The 25218-nt window shown below is 40.7% G+C and overlaps 1 protein-coding gene across 1 annotated transcript in view; it reads left to right on the top strand.

Moving 5' to 3' along the window:
* Positions 1–25218, top strand: part of LOC125275856 (NACHT, LRR and PYD domains-containing protein 3-like) — a 49795-nt gene that overhangs the window by 14917 nt on the left and 9660 nt on the right. Inside the window, exons 7-9 of the mRNA XM_048203164.1 lie at positions 1891–3687; positions 12371–12544; positions 16603–16773. Of these exons, the coding sequence (XP_048059121.1) occupies positions 1891–3687; positions 12371–12544; positions 16603–16773 (2142 nt within the window). The remainder of the gene's footprint in view (positions 1–1890; positions 3688–12370; positions 12545–16602; positions 16774–25218) is intronic.

Below are 25218 nucleotides of genomic sequence, written 5' to 3'. Positions count from 1 at the left end.
ATATATTTTAAAGTTTATTTATCCAAAATGTTTTTATTCCTTTTCTTCTCTATCTTTTTGAGTGTTCTGTACATCGTGGCTATGAATGTTTATCCAGATTGCCTTTCATTTGTTTAAAATATATAAAATCATTGTCAGTTTCGTCTATCACTTGACAGGCAGTTTGGTTGGTTTATAAGATGTTTCTCTGTGCTGTGTGTGAAAGAAAATAAAAGTTGTCTTAAGCCGCGGGTAGACTATAGCCAGGCCTACTTCATTTTCCGTGTCCCGCTCCATCTCGTGCACAGTTCAGCGCAACATTTCAAAGTCCGTGCGCACTCTCTAGCGGACTGCTGTTTTTCAAGACACCCCCCCCCCTTTATGATTCGACTATCAGTCGAATATAGTCAATCTGATTCGAATCGGATTCGACTATGTAAATCCGTAGTCGAGGACACCCCTACTATTAACATAAACACTGCCCCCGGGAACAGTTGTTGAACAGCGGAAGAGTTGTTTACACCGAACGCGAGCTGCACGACGCGACGCGTCAAAAGATAATAGAACCCATTATAATCTGTGATATTTTCTACACTGGATGCGGCGCTGAAGACAGCTTCCATAATCTACACTAGTTCAATGCTGGATTTGCACAAAGGTTTTTACTGAAAGATGAAACAGTTCCTACTTTAAAAGCAGAAGCTGCTGTTTATTGGCTTCAAACTGTAAGTATGTTTTATTGTTTGTACATGTCTTTTAAACGTATAGTTCTGTTGCTATTTTTAATGCATCAAGGACATATACAAAGAGCAACTCGTTTTTGCTAGCCAGTTAGCTAAGTTCTAGTGCAACAAACACCAACAAACGTCTATGTTCATAGACAAACAGTTGTTCATGCTATAAATTAAACGCTACCTTTACAAAAATGCGACTACTCAGTCATGTATTCGGCTACAGTAATGCTTTAATCAGGATAAAACTGTATATTGAAAGCTAACAAACAGCAGTGACAGCATATCTAAACACTTTGACACAAATACAAAATGAAATACCATTCATAAACGTCCTTTAAAAGCCGCGATTGCAGAGGTTCTGCTTTACCCTCTTCATCTGGGTCTGATTTGGCTTAATTTGATACAGCAATATAGGTGCTATTATTTACATTTCCTAAGTGCTAACTACGAATGGTAAGTGGCGTGGCGTTTCCGGACGCTTCAGCGAATCACGATACACTGGGCCAGCTACCAACCTGCTAACCAATCTGAGCACATTGCGTATGTCGGAGGGAGCGGCTTCATAGAAGCAGGAAGTCAAATAAGCCGTTCATATGACAGTGGAAACGGGTGTAGAATAAAGCTAAAATATATGAAAAATACAGCGTTTTCAAAAAAACGACGCATTAAGACATGTTAAACTGTGCCCCCAAAACACAATCAAGCCTAGAAAAAAAACACTGAACCACCCCTTTAAATATGTTTTTAGTAGCTTTTTTTGGGAAATTGAAAAAGGAAATGATGTTGCTGGCAATGAGCCATCGGATTTTATCAAAAATCTCTTAATTTGTGTTCCAAAGATGAACGAAGGTCTTACAGGTGTGGAACAACATGAGGGTGAGTAATAAACAACAGAATTTTCGTTTTTGGGTGAACTAACCCTTTAACAATCTTAATATCAATTCTAAAATCACGAGATTGATGCTTTATATTTAATTCAATGCTGATTGAATTAAATGTGAACCGATAATCTCTTCCTCTTCTCTACCAGTTTTAGCACCAAAACATAATGAATATAAATATTAAATATTAGATAATAAGGCCACTGTTGCTTGTATGACTTTGTGTAATTATTTGATTAACTAGTGTTAATATATTTTACTATAACTTTTATCTCTTTATTATTTTAATCTTTCAGTCTTGACTCTCAGCTGATCAAAAGCAGATTCAAATCAAATCTTATGAAGAAGTTTCAGTGTCTGTATGAAGGAACAGCAAAGCAGGGAAACCCAACACTCCTGAATGAGATCTACACAGAGCTCTACATCACAGAGAGTGAAAGTGGAGAGATCAATAATGAGCATGAGGTGAGACAGATTGAGACACAATCCAGGAGAGCAGCAACAGAGGACACACCAATCAAATGCAATGACATCTTTAGACCTTTACCTGGACAAGGCAAACCCATCAGAACTGTGTTGACAAAGGGAGTCGCTGGCATTGGAAAAACAGTCTCTATGCAGAAGTTCATTGTGGACTGGGCTGAAGGGAAAGAGAATCAGGACGTCCAGCTCATATTTCCACTTCCTTTCAGAGAGCTCAACTTAATGAAGGACAAAACACTCAGTCTTTCAGATCTTCTTCATGTCTTTTTTCCTGAAACCAAAGAAATGAAACCATTAAGTGATGAATATAAAGTCTTGTTCATCTTTGATGGTCTGGATGAGTGTCGTCTGTCTCTGGATTTTCAGAGTGATGTGAGTTTCTGTGATGTAAATGAATCCACCTCAGTAGATGTGCTGCTGACGAATCTCATTGCAGGGAATCTGCTTCCCTCTGCTCTCATCTGGATCACCTCCAGACCAGCAGCAGCTGATCTCGTCCCCTCTGAGTGTGTCCATCGAGTGACAGAGGTAAGAGGCTTCAATGACCCACAGAAGGAGGAATACTTCAGGAAGAGAATCAGTGATCAGAGTCTGACCAATACAATCATCACACACCTGAAGTCATCAAGGAGCCTTCACATCATGTGCCACATCCCAGTGTTCTGCTGGATCTCAGCCACTGTTCTAGAGAAGATGTTGGGGAAGGCATGGAAAGGAAAGATCCCCAAGACTCTCACTCAAATGTACACACACTTCTTGATCATTCAGACCAACATCAAACATGAGAAGGGCTTTGAGAAGAAAGTGAAGGATGAAGACATGATTCTCAAACTGGGGAAACTGGCGTTTCAGCAGCTTGTGAAAGGCAACCTGATCTTCTATGAGGAAGACCTGAGAGAGTGTGGCATTGATGTGACAGAAGCATCAGTGTACTCAGGACTGTGCACTCAGATCTTCAGAGAGGAGTTGGGCTTGTATCAGGGGAAAGTCTTCTGCTTTGTTCATCTGAGCATTCAGGAACATCTAGCAGCTCTATATGCGCATATCTCCTTTACAGACAAGAATAGAAATGTGTTTGACAAAATCGGCAAACAAAGGTTGTTATCTATGGTTTTAAACCTTAAGAAATCTAATTCCATATCTGAGCTGCATCAGAGAGCTGTTGATGAGTCTTTACAGAGTAAGAATGGACATCTAGACCTTTTCCTGCGTTTTCTTCTGGGTCTCTCATTGGAGTCCAATCAGACTCTCTTACAAAAACTACTGACACAGACAGGAAGCTGCTCCTACAGCAAAGAGGAAACAGTTCAGTACATCAAACAGAAGATCAGGAAGAAATGCTCTCCAGAGAGATCCATCAATCTGTTCCACTGTCTGAATGAACTGGGTGATGATTCACTGATGAAGGAGATCCAAGATTATCTGAGATCTGGAGAAATAGGAAAAACCAAACTTTCCTCTTCACAGTGGTCAGCTTTGGTTTATGTGTTGCTGACATCAGAGCAGAAGATGGAAGAGTTTAAGCTGAATAAGTTTGTTGGAGCACAAAATAAAGCAGATGAAGTTCTTCAGAATCTGCTGCCTGTGGTTAAAGAATCCAGATCAGTTCAGTAAGTCACACTGACAACAGCACATTTAAAACAGCCGCAAGACTGACCAAAGTGCTTCACAAGAGAAACAGCATCATTAGAGTAGTAACATCACATAAAACATGCTATAACAAATAACAAATAACCAGAAAAAGAGAAATAAAACACAAATAGAAAATATAATGGGCAGGAATATAAAACCTAGTAGGCCAAAGAAAACAAATGGGTTTTTAGAAGAGACTTAAAAATGGTCAAACTAGGGGCCATTCGGATCTCCACTGGCAAGTCATTCCAGAGGCGAGGACCGATTACAGAGAAGGCACGGTCACCTCTACGCTTAAGTCTGGAGTGAGGGATTAAAAGAAGGTTCTGGTCACCAGATCTTAGGCTTCTCGAGGGGATGTACTGATGCAGCAGTTCAGATAGGTAGCCGGGTGCTTGATTGTGTAATGATTTAAAGACAAACAATAAGATTTTAAAATGTATTCTAAATTGAACAGGCAACCAATGAAGGGCCTTTAAAAGTGGAGTGGCGTGATCCCTTTTTTTCTTTTTTAGAAGAAATCTAGAGGCAGCATTTTGGACCAATTGAAGACAGGCAATTTGAGCTTTGGAAATGCCACAGTATAATGAGTTACAATAACCGAGACATGACGTAATAAAAGCATGCACCGCCATCTCCAGAGTCTTATCAGTGAGGAAATGTTTAATTTTTGTGCTTGTGCTTTTTTTCCACTATTATTTATTAATAAATAATAGTAATCATAATAAAAAAATTAAAAGATTAAAAGGGATTTAAGGGAACAAATACATAACAATGGTTCTGCAGGTCTAATTGTTCACATTCACTCTTATTCCTATGTCTAATATGTTGAAAATGTAAACATTTCTTGTCTCGTCACATTTATTAATGAATTACATGAATCATGATCACATATTTTCAATTCCAAATGGCAAAATTTCATAAAAAGTTGTGTAGTTTGCATCACTACATAGTCTATAACTGTTGGTTGCTGAACATTTCTATCGTAAAACAGTTGTCTAATACTTACATCTACTTCCACGAACTCACCTTCTTTGATTGGCCATCTCAATCATTTTGACATTGACCAACACTATTAGACCACTAAGGTAGAGCAGCCTAAAAAAAATAAATCAGCCAAAAAAATTTACTTTTAAAACTTTTTGTCAACGTAACAAACAGCAGCACTATATGCTCTATATGTTGCCCTATGTCAAGTATGTATATTAGCAACCTTCCCAGATAACAATGACATAAATTGTGTTCAAGATAGTACAAGCTAGAACAGAGAGGAATAGTAAGAGCATAGAGGAGAATTTTTTTTTTTCAATCAGAATGCAGTTAAGTGCTTTATAATCAGTTCCAGTAAAGTAATGTATATGGAGAAGTGGAGGGGTCCAAGAACTGGGGGTTTACCCCAGTGACCAGTTGATATGATTTGGATACCTCCCCCTCGCTAAGCAATCTTGAAGGACCTACCTGTGAGGTAATAATGCAAGCCAGCAAAGTGGAGTTCCAGTAATGCCCAGTGTTAAGAGGGTGGACAGAAGGATTTGATGATTAACAGTGTCAAAACCTGCAGATATATCTGGAAGATGAGAACTGATGATTTAGGGCCTTACCTAGGTTTATACCTGGTCACTTCATGCATTTTCTCTGATCAAATAGCTCTCTGATTGCTCAAACCACTTCAGGATGTGGTCTGTGACGCATTCCAATCAAAACTGAACAAGTCTCAATGCATCTGGTTGTTGAAACCACATATGTAAATTTAACTCCCAAAAATGCTAAAAAATGAACATGTGAAACATGTTATATTCAGGCATGACATCGCTACTGCATCACGCATCGCCGCTGATCAGCAGCTGAGTTAAGTATCTCTTCAGCAAGACAACATGCAAACTGCCGCATTCAAACTGAAAGTAGCTAAGTCTCAGGCACTCAACACAATCATGTTCATTAAAAGTAATGAGACTAAATGATCTTACTAGTGCTGTTGCCATGCTCTCTCCTATTGCAGCCTTTGATTTTGAAATTAGCTAATGATCCATAAAATGCAGCTCATATTTGTTGCTTTTTGTGATGTGAACTCCATAAAATCTGCATATAGCACAGGAATTGAAGATCGGATTTTTATCCATTTTGCAGAGACACATTTATGTGTCCAAGTGTAAATGGAATTGTTTTTTATTAATCAGATAGCTATCTGATCAGAGAGAATGCATGAGGAGACCAGGTGTAAACAGGCCCTTAGACTTAGTTCTTGCACTCTGTACAGCTACAGTAATTGACAACAAGGCATGATACTACCTGGCTGGAGAGGAGAAGATTAGAAACTTCTTTCTCTGTAAAAGGAGAAGATGGTCAGCTGTGTGTGTTTTTATGAGGTATGTTATGTTCCTAGGTGTGTGAACCTGAGAACTGACTGCTGATGAAAGTAGTTTTGTTTGTGAAGTAACTAGCGAAATCGGTGGTGGAGGAGGGCAGAGGAGATAATTTCATTGAAGAGTTGAAAAGTGTTCTAAAGTGTAGAAAATTAGCTCAAAATAAATATTAATAATTATAACTAGTTATAATTAATTATAAATATTTGGATCAATTAATAAAATATACTTAATGTGATCACATTAATATTACGATCAGTTAACCTGTTTGGCAAGCGAACATTTAGTATTGATCGTCTATCAACTTTTCAAGAAAAATAACGCTTTCTATAATAAGAAAAATCGGGTAGATTTAGCAAAATGGCGGGTGTAAGATGTAAATAACGATCAGATGTTATGATGAACTAAATGCCTTTCTCCACTGTTCTGTTGTTCAAAGCTCTGAACCATGCCTGAGGGCTCGAGTCTGGTTCACATGCAGAGTGAGTGCTAACCGTGCCTGATCACGGAACAGCTGCTAATTTTGTGTGCAATACTGTCATCGTTACGATGACAAACATCTTTATTACTACTCTGATACTCTGATAGTACACTTATCAATTCATGTAATTAATTTGAGTGTATTTGGGTTTATAACGGGTCTGCTTCTCACCTTTTGATGAACAGGAATTGTAGTTTGCGAGCAAATCTCCGCCCGCCCATCGCCAGTGGACACCGACCATAAAGCCCCGTTCACACCGCCAGCGTCACGCAGCGACAAAGCATCAGGATCCCATTCATTTCAATGGAGTGCTGACGACTTCCGGCAACAAGAGCGACAGTGACAGTTGGCGACAGAATGTAGCCATGTCAAGCGATGGGAGACACGCGACAAAAGGGTTGTGTCTAGAAGGGATACAGCAACGGCCAGAAGTGAGGCAAAATTTCATAATAAAATAACAGTAAAGTAATTTGCTACTTATCAGATTGTATTTATTAATGACTACACGTACCCCAACCCTAAACCTACCCTTACAATACAGCAAATACAGTTATGAAATTAAATAAATAAATATTAAAATGTCCAGTGGCGTAGCTGTATCCCTTCTAGTCTTTACCCAACAAAAGTTCTTAAATTTCAACTTTATGCAAATGAAGAGCGAATTTCACGAGCAACAACCTATAGGAGTGAAGGCTCTGGAGCTCACGTCACCATCTCGAGTGCAGGCAAGACAGACAGGAATAGTTCCGGAGTGATTTAACCATTTTATATGATTTGACTGTACATGCATTTAGCACTGCTGCAGTTCATATTACAGTTTCCCCTGCATTGTGTTGATTATTAGGGACAAGAAAATTGATTATTTGTCAAATTCAAATGACATTTTTATTATATCTTTTTAGAAGATTATATCGGCGCATGCAGGCAAGGATGACACACACACTCACTTAATGTGACTGCTCTGTTTACTCACATGCGTCAGAGAAATAACACCAACGTTTCCAGAAACACATGTAAGAATTTGCATTATGGAAAATGTAGTTAAATAAAAAGCGTTAAAAAAATACACAACATTTCCTCCCCTCTTATTCTTTGAGGTATAACACAAAGATTACAAATTAAACTGTGCCAACAGAAGTCATGAATTTATAAAATTCAGTTTCTCTTTTCAACAAATCTATAAACATAGACATTTTTTTTTCTTTCAACTCAGAAAATTGAGTCTTTCATGTTGAATTCTTATATTAAATAACTATTTCCCTGGAAATGAGGGTAGACTACCTCAGACCCTAGCTTACCCTTAGGGGATTATTTGCCCCAAAGCAATAAGGGTAGCCCTTAACTAAGTGTAATCCAAAAAACGCTGAGGTGGACGCCGCTCCCTTACTGGATACCGGTTTCCATTTTCTGTCAGAATAACCGTTGACAATGGTTCTTTAACAAATGGACAATTTGAGGTCATAATAGGCTCAGTGGTGGAGACTACTGAAGTTGGTAAACTGTTATCTATTTGATTGGTGACATCAGTGACCTCAGGAAGATCTGTGATTGTGCTGGCTCCACCCAGCAACTGATCAGTGTGTCTCCTCCAGGAAAGATTTCCAGCAGTCTTGTCCTTGTACGACACTGGGCCCGTCTGGGCCTCCACAGTAGCTGTAACCCATTTTGGACCACTGCCATAGTTCCGGGCCAGCACTGGTGAGCCTGTTGAAAAGGTTCTGTCTTTGGCTCACAGCTTCCTTCGATGTACCTGACTCTTTTGTTGCCGCAAGACAGTTTCTTTGAGTGTTGCTGGTTTAAGCAGCTCAAAGCTTGTTCTGAGCTCTCTGTTGAACAACAAATGCGCTGGTGACACTTTGGTAGTCGCGTCCGGAGTACTGCGATAGCACAGCAAGAAGCTATGAAGGCGTTGATGAAATGTGGCCTGCCCAAGAGAAGTTTTCAAGGCATGTTTCATGGTTTGGACAAACCTTTCTGCAAGACAGGGTAATTTCATGTGCCCTTGCGTACTTGCGCAGCTGTTACTGGTGCCCTTTCCACCAAGCTGAAGTAAAAGATTTTAGCCACCTGTGCCTCTTTTACCCTGTCAGTGAGAGGCAATCTGGGCAGAACGTCCGCATTCCCATGCAATTCTGACTTCTGGTACTTGATGTCATAGTTGTGAGCAGATAACAACAAACGCCCACCTTTGCATCCTACTGGTAGCAAGAGATGGAATGCAATAGTGTGGGCCAAAAATTGCAGTGAGTGGACGATGATTGGTCAGCAACGTGAACTTCTTTCCGAAAATAGACTGATAGAACTTACGCACTCCAAACACAATGCTCAATGCTTCTCGCTCAATCTGAGCATAGTTTGCTTCTGGTTTGCTCAGACTCCTGGAAGCAAAGGCCTCTCTTGACCATTGGGCATGATGTGGGACAAGACAGCTCCCACACCATATGGGGAAGCATCACAGATCAGCTGGATAGGAAGAGCAGGGTCAAAATGATTGAGGGCATTTGACCTTAAAAGTGTCTCCTTTGCTCTTATGAATGACTCCTGCCACGATGGCCTTAACTTTGAATGGGGACGTATGCAGACCAGAGGCATCAATGACATGGCCTAGGTACTTGATTAAAAACTGGAAAAAAAATCACATTTATCCCTGCGCACTCTCAATACGTGTTATTTCAGTCTCTCGAGGGTAGCATCCAGGTGTTGTAAGTGCGACTCTTCATCCGTGCCAGTCACTAGAATGTCATCTAGATAACACACGACTCCTGGAAGCCCTGCAAGAATCTGATCCATCGCTCGCTGAAAAATGGATGGAGACGAGGTAATTCCGAACGGCAAGCATTTGTAACGAAATAGGCCTTTGTTTGTATTGATGGTGAGAAGTTCTCTGGACTGTTCTTCCACATGCATCTGTAGGTATGCTTGGTTGAAATCGATTTTGCTGAATTTTTGTCCTCCTGTCAGCCCAGCAAAAAGGTCATTAATGTGAGGCAAGGGGTATTGTTCTGTATACAACACTGGATTTACAGTGACTTTAAAATCCCCACAGATTCTTATGCCTCCATCCTTCTTTATAACTAGAACAATAGGTGTTGCCAACTTAATCACACTGACTGGTTCCAGTACACCATTCTTCACAAGTTCAACTAAGCTCGCCTCTACTTTAGGTTTGAGTGCATATGGCAGGGGCCTGGACTTTAAGAACTTTGGCTTGCTTCCCGGCTCCACAGTCAATTTCACTTTGAATCCTTCCATGCTGCCTAACTCCTGTTTGAAAATTTCAGTGTGTTTTTGAAGAACACCTTCAAGATCCAGTGTTTTTGGTGTCATCATATGTATGGTCGGCCAGTCCACCTTAAGTTGCTCCAGCCAGGAACGTCCCATCAACGAGGGGTAATCACCCAAGACCACATACAATGGCAGTTTTTGTGTTTGTCCGTTCAGCTCAACTGTGACTTGGGTGAGTCCTTACATGGTCTCATGGATTCCCCAGTATAAGTTTTAAGGACCACATCAGGTGGTTTGAGTGGCAGGTTGCTCAGGTCGCTGTATATATCGCATCCTACACTGTCTACATCCCACACAGCTGCACCAGTGTCAATCTCCATTTTCACTGGCTGTCCTTCCAGCAGTGCGATGACCTTGTAAGCCTTGGTTCCACCTGTGACAGTGAGCACATGCAAGAGAAATTCCTCATTAGATGTGTCCGTACCCTCTTTGTTTTCCTGCCCTACTGCAAATATTTATTTATTTATTTTTTTAGTTTCCTTCTGAATACTAGTTTTGGCTGCATTTTTTTCCTTTTCTGTTTTATTTCTACATGCACGCTGAATGTGTCCATTTTTCTTACAGCTGCAGTATTCCATATCCTTAAACCAGCATGAAACAGGTGAGTGTCCAGTCTTACCACAATGGAAACATGGGCTTTTATGTTTGGTTTTCAGTCTCCATCTTGTACACTACTGTTTGAGCTCAATTGCTGGGCTTCCTTAGCAGCCAATTCCATAGACACACTCAGCTCAATTGCTCTTTGTAGTGTCAGGTTGCTCTCGGTTGACAGCCTTTTCTGTATGCCTTCGCAGCGGAGTCCGCATACCAATCTGTCCCGAAGTGTATCGTTGAGCACATCACCAAATTCTCCGTGTTCAGATAATTTTTTTAACACTGCCACAAACACTGTCACAGTTTCCCCTTCTAGCTGATTTCGTCTGTGGAACCGAAATCTCTCTGCAATTATTAAGGGCTTTGGGGAGAAATGCACTTTACGAGTGTTCACTATTTGATCATAAGTTTCCTCTCCAGGTTTTTCTGGTTACAGGAGGTTACGCAGTAGTGTATATGTCTTTGGACCCATCACACTTAAAAATGTAGGTACAACTTTCTCTTCAGTAATAGCATTCGCTGCTACAAAGTACTCAAATCTTTCTGTGTAAGAACTCCACTGCTCACTGCTTTCATCAAAGGGACTCATTTTTCCAAAAACTGATGCCATTTTTGCTGTTCTCTGTCGTTTAACAATCAATTCAGTCACTTATCTGAATCGTTGTCTTTCCTCCCCCCTTTTCAGCCAAGACGTGGCTTAGCAGCAGACTATTATTTCACATTTTTCAGCGATCTCGCCATCAAGCCGATTCATTTCCACATCTTCACAACACACGCAGAATAATAAGATCCTCATCGCCACTTTATTGTATTTTTTTTTAGGAGATTATAATGGCGCATGCAGGCAAGGATGACATACACACACTACATACACACACAACGTGACTGCTCTGTTTACTCACATGCGTCAGAGACGTAACACCAGAACATTTCCGGAAACACGTAACAATGTGCATTATGGGAAATGTAGTTAAATAAACAGCGTTAACAAAATACACAACAGTTTTAGTATTTTTTTTTACAGTATGAGTGAGTTTCATTTGTTGATAGAACTATTGTTAATCTAGTTAATGATTTAATGCACTGAGCTCTGCAGTCACAACACTCTACAACAGCAGAATGTTACTTTTAATTATTTTAAACCTAATTCCTAGTCAAATAAGAATGATTTCTTAGTTTTATATATCATTTGAGATTGCATTTTCTATAGATATGATCAGATGTGCAGTTTACCAATGACATTAGAGCGACAGCACTAGGAATACCCACAAGCGACTTCACAGTACAGAGACTAGCGACATACAGTGAAAAAGTTGCTGGTGGTGTGAACGGGCCTTAAGGATGCTGTTTGTTAGAAGGCATAAAATGGTGAACAGGAACATGGTTTGAGTAACATTAGCAACACATTATTAGCTGTTTGATAACATAGTCTAGCAAAACGCTAATCATTTTAATTACCGTTGAGTCTGACTTTGTAAAAAGCAATACCATTGTGCAGTGTTAACCGAGTTGACCGAGTGGATCTCATCTGAGCTAGCGCAAGTAAGTGGAGGTTAATTATCATATTCATAGATCTGTGTATATTAAATGAGGCAAGGGTGTAGAGTTAGAGGAATGTCTTTTCACTGGAAAAAATGTTTAATTATGTAATTTTGGTGATCAAAGATGAGTTTTAAGGGATACAATTATTGACTACAGTGGGACTTTAATGAAACTATTAACTTCTGTAGAGCTTCCTTACAGTTGAAATTGAAGTAGGATTGTATTTGAAGTTACAGATTCCTAAAACTGAAGGGAAACTTGCAACACTGTTATTATTATTTTTATTTTATTACTGTAAACCTGTTTATGTGTGTTTTACATACATTATGAATTACATTTGTAGTTCTCAGTTGTAGCTTGTGTCAGTTCATCATGCATGTTTTTTAATCTCTACAGGTTGAGTGATTGTGGTGTCACAGATGAAGGTTGTGTTGCTCTGGCTTCAGCTCTGAGATCAAACCCCTCACACCTGAGAGAACTGGATCTGTCTAAAAATAAACTAAGAGCTTTAGGAGCGAATCTTCTCTCTGCTGGACTTACAGATCCTCACTGTAAACTGAAGATACTGAGGTAAGACTGTATGGAAAATCTTCCTTAATTCTCCTCCCACTGTAATAATAGCCCCTTTCACACATACAGTCTTTACTGGTAAATTATGGTTAATAGATCATGTGTGAACAGGACATTTTTGAAAATATGAGAAGTTCCCAGTAAATTACCGGAATGTGCTCTTTATGAGCAAAGAACGGGATTACCAGTATGAGCACGTACAAATTCAGAACACGCTGATGTAAGAAGTCTGCTGTGGGCCAATTATAACATTCTGACTCAGATGACGCGTTTACTCCATTCTGTTTACGAAAGTCAAAGAACTGTTGTCAAACTGGAGTGATAATGAAACTAAAGCACTTCTCCTCATCTGGGTGGATGAAGAGATTTGTCGACAGCTTAGAGGAACAGTTAGTCATGCCATGATAAAATAATTAGCCTTCTTCGGGAGCAAGGCATACACAGGAGCAAACTAAACTAAACAGGTAATTAGCAAACTAAAAACACTTAGGCTAAAATACATGAAAAATTTCTGAAAATACTAAAAATACATCATAAAAAGTGGAAACGGCAGAATTTCCTGGACCTATTTTGTGCACTCTACAAATCCTGTGCCTCTTAGCAGTAGCCTGAATCCTGATGAGCCCCAAACTAGCTCCGCTGTGTCACTCAACTGACACAGAAAGATGGACTGTGTGACAGAAGCCGGGCAAACGAATTAACTTTTATTATCATAATAAACATGTAACATGAACCAGTATCTCCAATCCATTCACCACTGTAGATTTCTGTAAAATAATTAATATAGTGATTATTTCAAAATGATGGTCATGCCAAAAACTGTTTTGTTGCTTTGGGAATCTTGTAAACACCTTACATGCTAATAGTTTTTAATAATATTAAAATGTAAAAAGTCCTCAAATGGAAAAAAAAAAACCTATCCTGTGCTTCAGCCATGTGGCATATGAGTTGGACAGCACTCTTCCATAATGGGCTCGACCAGGCCAACCCACATACACATCTGTAAAGCTGAAAAAGATATAAAATAAGAATGTGTATCTTTATTTCAGTCTTTTATCAAATTAAACATACATAACATTTTACAATGAAAAACTGCATAAATCTCTCAACTTCCCATACATATACACACTTATTACACTTAGGCCGTGTGTCCACCAAAGTGTTTTTTCCAGCGGCTAGCATATTTTTCCAATTGTTTTCAATGGGAGCGCCATGTTTTAAATTCCAGGAGCGTAACGAGGTGCTGAGCATCTATTTTGCGCTCAAGTGCTAAGCGCTCTGCGTTTTTACCAGTCACCTCGAGTTGAAGAATGTTTAACTTTGAGTAAAACGCTCATCAGCCGTCCAATCCGAGTGAAGCAGGGGTGGGACAAATACAAGTCGACCAACTGTCACAACATCCATGATGTACAACATCAGAACAGAACAAAATGGATGAGAAATTAATATTGCTGGTCTCCGAACATACATATCAAGTACTCTACATTGTGTCGACATTTTTAGTCTGAAACAAATTATCTGTGAAATCAGTTACAACGGATATTCCATATCATAACAACAAAGTGTCTCAACTGAAAAAAACGCTGCACTACAGAGGCGCTCTCAGCTGGCTAAAAATGCTTTTGTGGACACACAGCCTAAATGCTTAAGGTTAGACAAATATAACAAGGTAAACCTATAGCTTATGTACATGTAACACATAACTAGCACAATTTTAAGGAATAGCAACATCTTGTCTTATAGAAGGCTGAATTACGCTGAAACATACAGTTGTGTGAAAAAGTGTTTGCCCCCTTCCTGATTTTTTTATTTTTTTGCATGTTTGTCACACTTTAATGTTTCAGATCATCAAACAAATTTAAATATTAATCAAAGATAACACAAGTAAACACAGCATGCAGTTTTTAAATGAAGGTTTTTATTATGAAGGGAAAACAAAATCCAAAAAAATCCCAGCTGTTTATTTTTACTGTTGTGAAGTGTGAGGAATTATCTCACATGTGCAGACACGCTGGTTACTGCTGGAAAAGAGAACTTCTGTTCTGGCCATTTTGCGGAAAGTCAATTTGAAGTCAAGTGGTAAAGCATTGGTCCGAAATATGAATGACACGGGTTCAGATCCCGAACAAACATTGCAGTTCTAAAACACATTTATTTGTTACACCATTATTTTCTGGGCTTACATTTAGTGGCTATATAAAATTACTATTAGTTTCCATTTTACACCAAGCAACAAATATTATCCCTCAAGGGACTGCTGGTCTTGGTCCATGCACAACAATTGCACTCCAGGTAGGTCCATCTTTCAGTTTAGGTCCTGTATTCTGTCATGGGTGGTGTGTAGTATTCAATGCACGACGAAGGAAATATCTTCCAAAACATTTAATGGAGTACTAGGAACAAGGAACAGGGAAATCACCAGGAAATAACACCTACAAACACCATATAACATAATCAATACAAGACAAAGACTAGACTGAAACTGAGAACTTATATACACAAGAGGGCAACAGAGGCAAACAAGATTAATTAACAAGACACAGCTGGTACAAATGAAATAAAAATGAAGGTAACTATGGAAACAAACAAGTGGCGGGAAACTGAACAAAGGGAGAAAGATTTTTTAAACGATTAGCAGGATCTCTGGAATTTAGACTAATTATTGGGTTGAAAATGTTGTTCATGGCAAGTGTGTGAAGTGTCTGCAGCCTAGGGTGACAAAGAACATGAGTGAGAAGTCTGTACCATTTTATTATGCTTGGCAAAAGCTGGCATAGTAAAATTGTGTAAATCATCTGATCAAGCAGAGCATCTGATTCTTTAAACTTTTATGACATAAATACTATGACATGAATGATTTTATTCCTTCATTATCTATACACTTTAAAAATATTAGGCTAATGTCTGGGATAGCGATTTAAGACTGAATTGTTCTTTCATGACTTCTCTTGTTTTTAGTCAGCCTCAAATGCTCCTATCCTAGCAGATATGGGGGTTGGGAGGGACAATTCAGTAGCTTCACGGTGGGGTGCAAGACTAAATGTGCTAAATGTGTAAATCATGAAATTTGTTGTTTTTCTTCTGTTGCTTTATCATTTATCCATTGGTTATCACTGTCATTCATCTCAATTTCATGAGTGATTCTCAAAACCAAATGCTTTACCAATCTGTTGTTTCTTTAGGTTCGAGAATGGTCAAACAAAGACTGTCACTCAAAAAAATAAACAGCCTAATAATAATTAAAATGACAGAAAATAAATAACAAAGATCTTTTTCGAACCAATAAATGTACATTTCAAATGAACTATGTTGGCTTGAGAAGGCAAAACCTCTAGCCAGGACACAAACTCGGATCTCTTAAAGCACAGTTGCACCATGTGTTGTAGTGCTGCCCACTATGCCATTGTCTCTCCACTGTTAATACTCCCATGCAAAGCCTACTCCTATAAGGGTATTAGTGTAGTAGGGAAAACTACGCTATCACACTTAATACCCCCATGCAAAAGTGTAGCCTATATAATTCACAATTCTATATAACATATACAACATATATTAAGAAATATTTTTAATTTACTGCATTAATGCGCAGTACATGAAAAAGTAAACACAATTTTGACATTTACTGTACTGTTTGAATTAATTGAATTCACTGTTTACACAAGTGCTTACATTTACTACATGTGGTTATGTGAATGTGATTTTTAAAAATCTTATTGATAGTATTTTTTTAATCTCCACATGACGCATTTGACTGTTACTTGGGGAAACAAGCTGTGATAAGTTCACTCCATAATATGTGAAAATCTAAGTTTATAGCGCCATTTAGAGGTCAAGAGCAGAATTGCCCACTGCAACGGCACCCGCATCAACAAAAAACACATTCTGGTTGAGTATCATCTGTAAATGATAGACTTTCATGTTGACAAAGCACTAGGCTCTGTTGCAGGGCATAGATGTGATTTTGAGAGTATTTGGGGTTATTCTGAATATACAGTTCCTGCTTATCTGAGCTGTATATCTTAAACTGAGGGACTGAAGTGTGTCTTTGTTCCCCACAGGTTGAGTGATTGTGGTGTCACAGATGAAGGTTGTACTGCTCTGGCTTCAGCTCTGAGATCAAACCCCTCACACCTGAGAGAACTGGATCTGACTGGAAATAAACTAGGAGACTCAGGAGTGAATCTGCTCTCTGCTGTACTGAAGGATCACTGTAAACTGGAGATACTGAGGTAAATCATCTCTGACAATCACACACACTGGTACTCAATAATATTCTCAAATAGTTTGTAGTTGTATCAGTTCTGACATGGATGTTAGATCATCTGTTGAATTGTATCCACATGTTTGGAAATGCACCAAACACAAGTGGAAAAAGGAGAGACAAATCTATGTAATAAAAGCCTTGCACACACTACACAGGTTAGTCTCGTTATTCCTCAGAGATTTGTGAAGCTAATAAGCTGTTTTGCAAACACATGTAGTTTGTAAGTTTACTGTTGTTTATTGAACAGTTAAGTTCCAACAGAGGAGAAAACACCACAGGTGAGTAATGCTTTGTTAAAGCTAAGACTGCATCAAACGATTATTAGAACGATTATTTGACTAATCGTTGATTATTTTACCAATTAATCAGTAGGATTTTATCAATTATTCAGCTTTTGTAATTAGTTAAAATATTTACTTTCCTTTTCACATCATTGGCACAAGTGTACAAGGAGTGGGAATTTTGTGCCAATGCAGAACAAAGAATGAGACATATAATTAAAACACAATGCATACACTATACATACAATAAATACACTTTATACATAATACAATATAGACGGGGTGTGATGTACACAGAATTTTCACAATTAAAGGTGAAACAAGGCAATTCCCAATCCAGGCTATGGTAAAACCAATTAAGATGCTCTCAATAGAGCAGTTGTAGAAAGTCCTGAGGATATGTGGGCTCATGCCCAACCTCTTCAGTCGCTTGAGGAAGAAGAGGCTCTTCTGTGCCTCCTTCACAGTAGTCTGTGTGTGTGTTGTCCACATTAGGTCCTCAGTCATGCATGCCAAGGAGCTTAGAAGTGCTGACCCTGTCCACTGTGTCATTGTTGATGGTGATGTGGGTGTGTACTCCTTTCTGTCTTCTGAAGTCTACTATCAGCACCTTAGTCTTGGCAATATTGAGGGAGATTTATACCATAAATCATAAGAAGTTTCATACATTAAATAAATATCACAATGTGCACAATGTACATATTAAATAGAATCTGCTACAGACAGATACCTAAAAAAAAGTCAAATGTGTTTTTCCTGGCACCATTGTGTCAGGGCTCTGAATTCCTTGCGATGTGCAATTTCCTTACCATGGGTGATAAGACCAACTACTGTTTTGTCTTCAGCAAATATTGAGATATACCTATTCTAACTAATAATTATATAAATTACTATAGTTTTTGAAAATGTCTTTTTAATGAATTTTGAGCCAACTGAATAGACCTATCTCATTCAGATTTTTTGCCCCCCTCAGAAGTCATCAATTGTCTCACTGCTTCAATGACTGGTACTGTGTTTTTATTAGGGCTGGGCATTGGCACATAATTGTTCAAATTCATGATAATCATGATTCAAATTCTATTCATAAGCTTGCAATTTGATTCAATATTGATTCATTTGGATTTATATCAGGTACAGTATGTTAATTTGTCTCTCAACTAATGTTGTAAACAATACAGGGAACATAGTCAGCTAGCCACTACTGGTAGAATCCTTACAATGTGCCTTGTCTGATTCAAGATGGCTGCCATGCCTTTTCTCTGAGTTCTTGGAGTTCTTGGATGCTTACAATCTATTAAAAATCTACTTAATCTCATTAAGGACCATTACATCAAGTAGATGTAATGATTTGCTCAATATATGCACTTTGATCACATACAGTGGATTTTGAGAACATTGAGCTGTAAAGAGCTTTGTAATTTGCAACATTTTGTACTGCGCTTTGGAGGCTTCTGGCCTTGTTAGGCCTGAAGAGCTATCCTCACATTAACATCTAACTTGGTACATTGTGGTAAGAGTGAGTAATCATGCCTCCTAAATCTAAAGCGATGCCAGATGATGATGCTGTTGTGACCATGAGTACACTGACCCAGTTACTGGATCAGCAGAAAGAATTCTACAAGGACATGCTACAACAGCAACAAGAAAACTTCAAGAGTTTTATTCAAATAATCATGGATGGAAACACAAAAAGGTTGGATGGTGTTATCAGAGATGTCCAGGAGTTGAAAACAAGCCTACAATTCACTCAAGGCATCATGGAAGACATGAAAAAAGGATATATAGACATTGATGTAAAAATCAAATCATTTGAAAGCAGCATTACAAAGTCAAAGCAGGAGATGGATGATTTATTTAAGTTGGACTACATGGATAATCAGTCCAGGAGATCCAATCTTCTAATTGATGGGATTGCAGAGGAAAAAGGAGAAACTGCAAGTGGTCTAGAAATCAAGATTCAACAAGTGCTATCTGAGAATTTGGGTCTCGATGGTACAAAAATTGAGACTGAGCGAGCACATCGGATGGGACAGTTCCAGGAAGGAAGAAAGCAGAGGAAAATTGTTGTGAAGTTTCTGAGATTTAAAGATCGCCAGCGCATCCTTTTTTCTGCGAAGAAATTAAAGGGCACAAATATTTACATCAACGAAGACTTTTCAGATGTGGTGCAGCAAAGGAGAAGGGAATTGCTGCCTAAACTGAAAGCAGCCAGAGAAAAAGGTGAAAGAGCTAGTCTAAGGTATGATAAACTCATTATTTGGCCTGCAATTGGACAAAGAGAATAACTGACTATGTTTACTATCCAACTTAAATTGTGTCTCATTGATGTTTTTATTCTCTTGTAAATATGTCATCTTTATTTGTAAACTTGTCAAAGAAAGGTTTACTTTTAGCTCATTTAAACATACGTAGTCTTCGAAACAAGATTCATGAAATCACAAGAATCTGTTCAACAGAAAATATTCATGTTTTAGCGTTATCTGAAACACATCTAGACGACAGTTTTGAGAACTCACAGCTAACTGTTGATGAGTACAAATTATATAGAAGAGATAGAAATAAAAATGGTGGGGGAGTTGCGTTTTATATAAAGGAGAATATTGTTGCTACAATTAAATCAGATTTAATGTGCAGAGATATTGAAATAATATGGTTACAGATTAATCTTCCATTCAATAAGCCATTTCTGGTTGGTTGCTGTTATAGACCTCCAAACTCAAATGCAGAGTATGTACAAAAAATATGTGAAAATATGGACATGGTTTCAGATCAAAATAAGGATATTTTTCTGTTTGGGGATTTTAATATTGATTGGTTTTCAAAAAAGTGCTCATTGCATAAAAAGTTGATTACAATGGCTAATGTATGCAATCTCAAACAGGTGGTGACACAACCCACAAGAATTGCTATGGATAATACGTCTAAATCAACATGTATAGATCATATTTTTACTAATGTTCCTGATTTATGTTCACAAGCAGTTTCTGTGGGGGTAGGTTGCAGTGATCATAACCTAATAGCAATTTCAAGAATGATGAAAATTCCTAAATCTGGTGGAAGGATCATGTATCGTAGATCGTATAAAAACTTTAATCCCAGCCTGTTTGTTGATGAGGTCAATAACTCAAATTGGTCTGCAGTTCTTCAGGAGGAGGATGTAAATGCTTCTCTTAACATTTTTATGGACACTTTTAGTAAAATAGTTGATAAACATGCACCTCTCCGGAAAAGATCTATAAAAATCAACAGCGCTCCATGGTTAGATGAAGAGCTAATGTCCCTCATGAGGCAAAGGGACAATGTCAAAGATCTGGCCTTCAAATCAAAATGTGATGTAGACAGAGCACATTATCGCAAGTTGAGAAACAAAGCTACAAAATTAAATAACATAAAAAAGAAAGCATATTATGGACAAAAAATCTCCAATTCTATGAATGATAGCAAACAATTGTGGAAAGTATTACAGGAATTGATGTGTAAAAAGCCAAATAATTTGAATATGTACATGGAGACTAATGATGGTGACATTATTAGTAAACCATATGATATTGCTAATCATTTGAATAAATTTTTTATATGCAAAGTAGAACAATTAAAATCTTGTATGACAATGTTAGATATTGAATCTCCTTGTGACAATGTTAGATTTATTATGAGAGGGAAAACTTGCTCCTTGTCATTTTATACTTTTAGTGAGGACAATGTTAAGAAGTTGCTTCTCTCTTTATCTGATGAGAAAACGCCTGGTAATGATTATCTTGATGGCAAAATTTTTAAAATTGTTGCAAATATTTTGTGCAAACCAATATGTCACATCTTTAACAGATCAGTGCTCAGCGGAGTGTTTCCTAAGCTATGGAAACAGTCTAAAATTGTACCTTTACTTAAAGAGGATAAGGCAGGGTTTATTCCTTCTAATTGTAGACCAATTCATATTCTTCCTGTATTAAGCAAAATCTTTGAAAGGTTACTTTTTAATCAAATGCTAGAGTACTTTACATCAAATGAATTGCTTACTAGTTCACAGCATGCCTATAGACCAGGCCATTCTACTAACACTGCATTAGTGCATATGGTTGATCAGTGGCTTACATATATGGAGGATAAAAGACTTGTTGGTGCAGTACTTTTAGATTTTACAGCTGCATTTGATGTAATTGATCATGATATTCTGTTGTCAAAGATCAAGTATTATGGGTTCTCACAATTGTCTGTTTCACTGATAAGGAGTTATCTTAATGGTAGAACTCAGCAAGTATTTTTTTAATGGTAGTTTTTCTGACAGTAAATGTATATCATGCGGTATTCCACAGGGCAGCTGTTTGGGTCCACTTTTATTTTCAATTTTTGTGAATGATTTGCCCCATGTTGTTAGAAATGCAGAAGTTGTACTGTATGCAGATGATGCAAGTTTATTTTGTGCATCTCCTTCAATCACCAATCTAAGTCTGAACCTTCAAAACCAATTAAATTTGATTATCAACTGGGTTAATTTGAACAAATTAGTTCTAAATATTTTCAAAACCAAATGTATTGTTTTTGGTACTAAACATTTGTTAAATAAACCTTGTAACCTAAATTTGACTATTGATACCATTTTGGTTGAGCAGGTTACTAAAACTAAACTCTTGGGTGTCAAGCTGGATAATCAGCTCTCATGGACTAATCAGATAAATCATATTGTTTCCAGGATGGGCAGAGGCATTGCTTTGTCTAGGAAGTGTGTGCCGTTTTGTCCACCCTCAGTCATGAGAACAGTTGTCTAGTCTCTGGTCTTGTCACACCTGGAGTACTGCTCAGTTATTTGGTCCAGTGCTACACAGGAGCACTTGAAAAAACTTCAACTTGCACAGAATAGAGCTGCCAGGGTAGCTCTTGGCTGTTCGTATAGGACTAGTGTGAATGAGATGCACACTATATTAGTATGGCTGAAGGTACAGGATAAATTAAAGATAAGTCTTCTGTGCTACATGCATAATGCCATCTATAAAAACAATCCCAGATTTTTTGTGGATAAATTGGTGTACAGTGGGTATTGCCACCAACATATTACTCGGCAGGTCAGCTCTGGTGATTTAGTTGTTCCTTTTGCACAGTCAAATTGTATGAAGAGAACTGTACTATTTAGATACTCGGTAGCTTGGAATCAACTGTCAATGTGTATAAGACAAATAAGCAACAGATATTATTTTAAAAAGATGGTGAAAAAATGTATGATCCAACGCCCAGGAAGAAGCCACACCCCGAGTGGAGTGAGCTCGCAACCCGAGGGGGCACGGCTCGCCTTGGGACTGGTACGCCAAGGCGACGGCATCCACTATCCAGTGGGCCAACCTCTGTTTGGAGACAGCCTTTCCCTTCTGCTGACCTCCAAAACAGACAAAGAGCTGCTCAGAGCTTCTGAAGCTCTGCGTGCGGTCCACGTAAACGCGCAGGGCACGAACGGGACACAGCAACGCAAGGGCTGGGTCTGCCTCCTCCGGGGGCAGTGCTTGCAGGTTCACCACCTGGTCCCTGAAGGGAGTGGTGGGAACCTTGGGCACATATCCAGGCCGGGGTCTCAAGATCACGTGAGAGTAGTCTGGCCCGAATTCCAGGCACGAATCGCTGACCGAAAATGCTTGCAGGTCCCCAACCCTCTTGAAGGAGGCGAGCGCGGTCAGGAGCACTGTCTTGAGAGACAGATGTTTCAGCTCAGCTGACTCGAGGGGCTCGAAGGGAGCTCTCCGAAGGCCCGAGAGGGCGATGGAGAGATCCCAGGAGGGAATGAGGCGAGGCCTAGGGGGATTTAACCTCCTGACGCCTCTGAGGAACCTGATGATCAGGTCGTGCTTTCCTAGTGACTTGCCATCAAGCACATCGTGATGCGCTGCGATGGCGGCCACATAGACCTTCAGGGTGGAAGGGGACAGCCTCCGTTCCAAACCCTCTTGAAGGAAGGAAAGCACAACACCGCGGGTGCCATATGGTGCCCTGCCCCTGAGAGAGGAGGTCCTTCCTCAGGGGGATGCGCCAGGGATGGGCTGTCGTGAGGAGCATGAGTTCCGGGAACTAGGTCCGGTTGGGCCAGTACGGCGCAACTAGCAAGACCTGCTCCTCGTCCTCCCTGACCTTGCACAGTGTCTGTGCAAGGAGGCTCACTGGGGGAAACGCATATTTGCGTAGGCCCGGGGCCAGCTGTGTGCCAGTGCATCCGTGCCGAGGGTCCCCTCGGTCAACGAATAAAACCACTGGCAATGGGCAGATTCCCGAGAAGCGAACAGGTCCACCTGTGCTTCCCCGAACCGGCTCCATATCAGCTGGACCACCTGGGGGTGGAGTCTCCATTCCCCCGGGAGCGTGAGCTGTCATGAGAGCGTGTCGGCTGCACGATTGAGCTCGCCCGGGATGTAGGAGGCGCGCAGCGACCTGAGTCGGCGCTGACTCCACAGGAGGAGATGGCGGGCGAGTTGCGACATGCGACGGGAGCGTAGACCACCCTGGTGGTTGATGTACGCTACCGTCGATGTGTTGTCCGTCCGGACCAGTACATGCTTGCCCTGCAACAGCGGTCGAAACCGGCGCAGCGCAAGAAGTACTGCCAGCAACTCGAGGCAGTTGATATGCCAATGGCGATGGGGTCCTGTCCAGGAGCCCGACGCCGACTGGCCACTGCATATGGCACCCCAGCCGGTGGTGGAGGCATCTGTTGTAACAACAACATGCCTGGACACTTGTACTAGGGGCACCCCGGCCCGTAGAAAAGCAAGGTCCGACCACGGACTGAATGTGCGGCGACACTCCGGTGTGATGACCACACGGAGTGAGCCGCAGTGCCATGCCCACCTCGGGACTCGGTCGTGAAGCCAGTGCTGGAGCGGTCTCATATGGAGCAATCCGAGCGGCGTGACCGCGGCTGCGGATGCCATATGCCCCAGGAGCCTCTGAAATTGTTTCAGTGGGACCGCTGTTTTCCGCGAGAACGAGTTCAGGCAGTTCAGCACCGACTGTGCACGCTCGTTGGTGAGACGCACTGTCATGTTGACCGAGTCCAGCTCCACACCGAGAAAAGAGATGCTCTGCACGGGGCAGAGCTTGCTCTTTTCCCAGTTGACCCGAAGCCCCAACTGGCTGAGGTGACTGAGCACCAGGTCCCTGTGTTCGCACAACTGCTCTCGGGACTGGGCCAAAATGAGCCAATCGTCGAGGTAGTTGAGAATGCGAACGCCCACCTCCCTGAGCGGGGCAAGGGCCCCCTCTACGACTTTGGTAAAGACGCGAGGAGACAGGCCGAAGGGTAGGACCTTGTACTGATATGCCCGCCCCTCGAACGCAAACCGTAGGAACGGTCTGTGTCGAGGAAGGATCGAGACATGAAAGTACGCGTCCTTCAGGTCTATAGCTGCAAACCAATCCCGGGCGTGAACGCACGTGAGAATGCGTTTCACGGTGAGCATCTTGAACGGGAGCTTGTGAAGGGCCCGATTCAAGACACGCAGATCCAGGATTGGTCGTAACCCCCCGCCTTTCTTGGGTACTATGAAGTAAGGGCTGTAAAACCCAGACTTCATCTCGGCTTGAGGGACAGGCTCTATTGCGTCCTTCGCCAAAAGAACCGCAATCTCCGCCCGCAGGACAGAGGCGTTGGGACCTGTCACCGAGGTGAACAGAACGCCGCTGAACCTGGGGGGACGCCCGGCGAACTGAATCGCGTAGCTGAGTCTGATTGTCCGAAGGAGCCAACGGGACGGGTTGGGAAGGCGTAGCCACGCCCCCAAGCTCCGTACGAGTGGAACCATCCGGACAACAGAAGTACCCACGGGGGGGCAGCATGGAGCACTGTGGCCCAACTCGGGAGGCAGTGCGTCCCGAAGTCGGGGCTGTGAGTGGGGTCCACTCACATGGCCCAGAGTGGGCAGGGTGGTGTGGGAAGGCAGTGCGTTCCTGGGGCGCCAAGACCCCGCCTGTGGCGAAGGAAGGAGTGGCTGAGAGAGAGGGAGCGAAGGCTGGGAGGGTTCCGACCTCACAGGAGCCTGAGCCACAGGGGGACGCCCTCGGCGAGGAGCAGACGGAGGCACAGCCCGAGGCGGATTGGTGGCATCATCACGCCTGGGCAGGATGTGCTTGATGGCCTCCGTCTGCTTCTGCAC

The sequence above is a fragment of the Megalobrama amblycephala genome, linkage group LG9, assembly GCF_018812025.1.
Source record: "Megalobrama amblycephala isolate DHTTF-2021 linkage group LG9, ASM1881202v1, whole genome shotgun sequence".
Taxonomy (NCBI): domain Eukaryota; kingdom Metazoa; phylum Chordata; class Actinopteri; order Cypriniformes; family Xenocyprididae; genus Megalobrama; species Megalobrama amblycephala.
The sequence above is the reverse complement of the archived record's forward strand: the minus strand, read 5'-3'. Positions and strand labels throughout refer to the sequence as shown.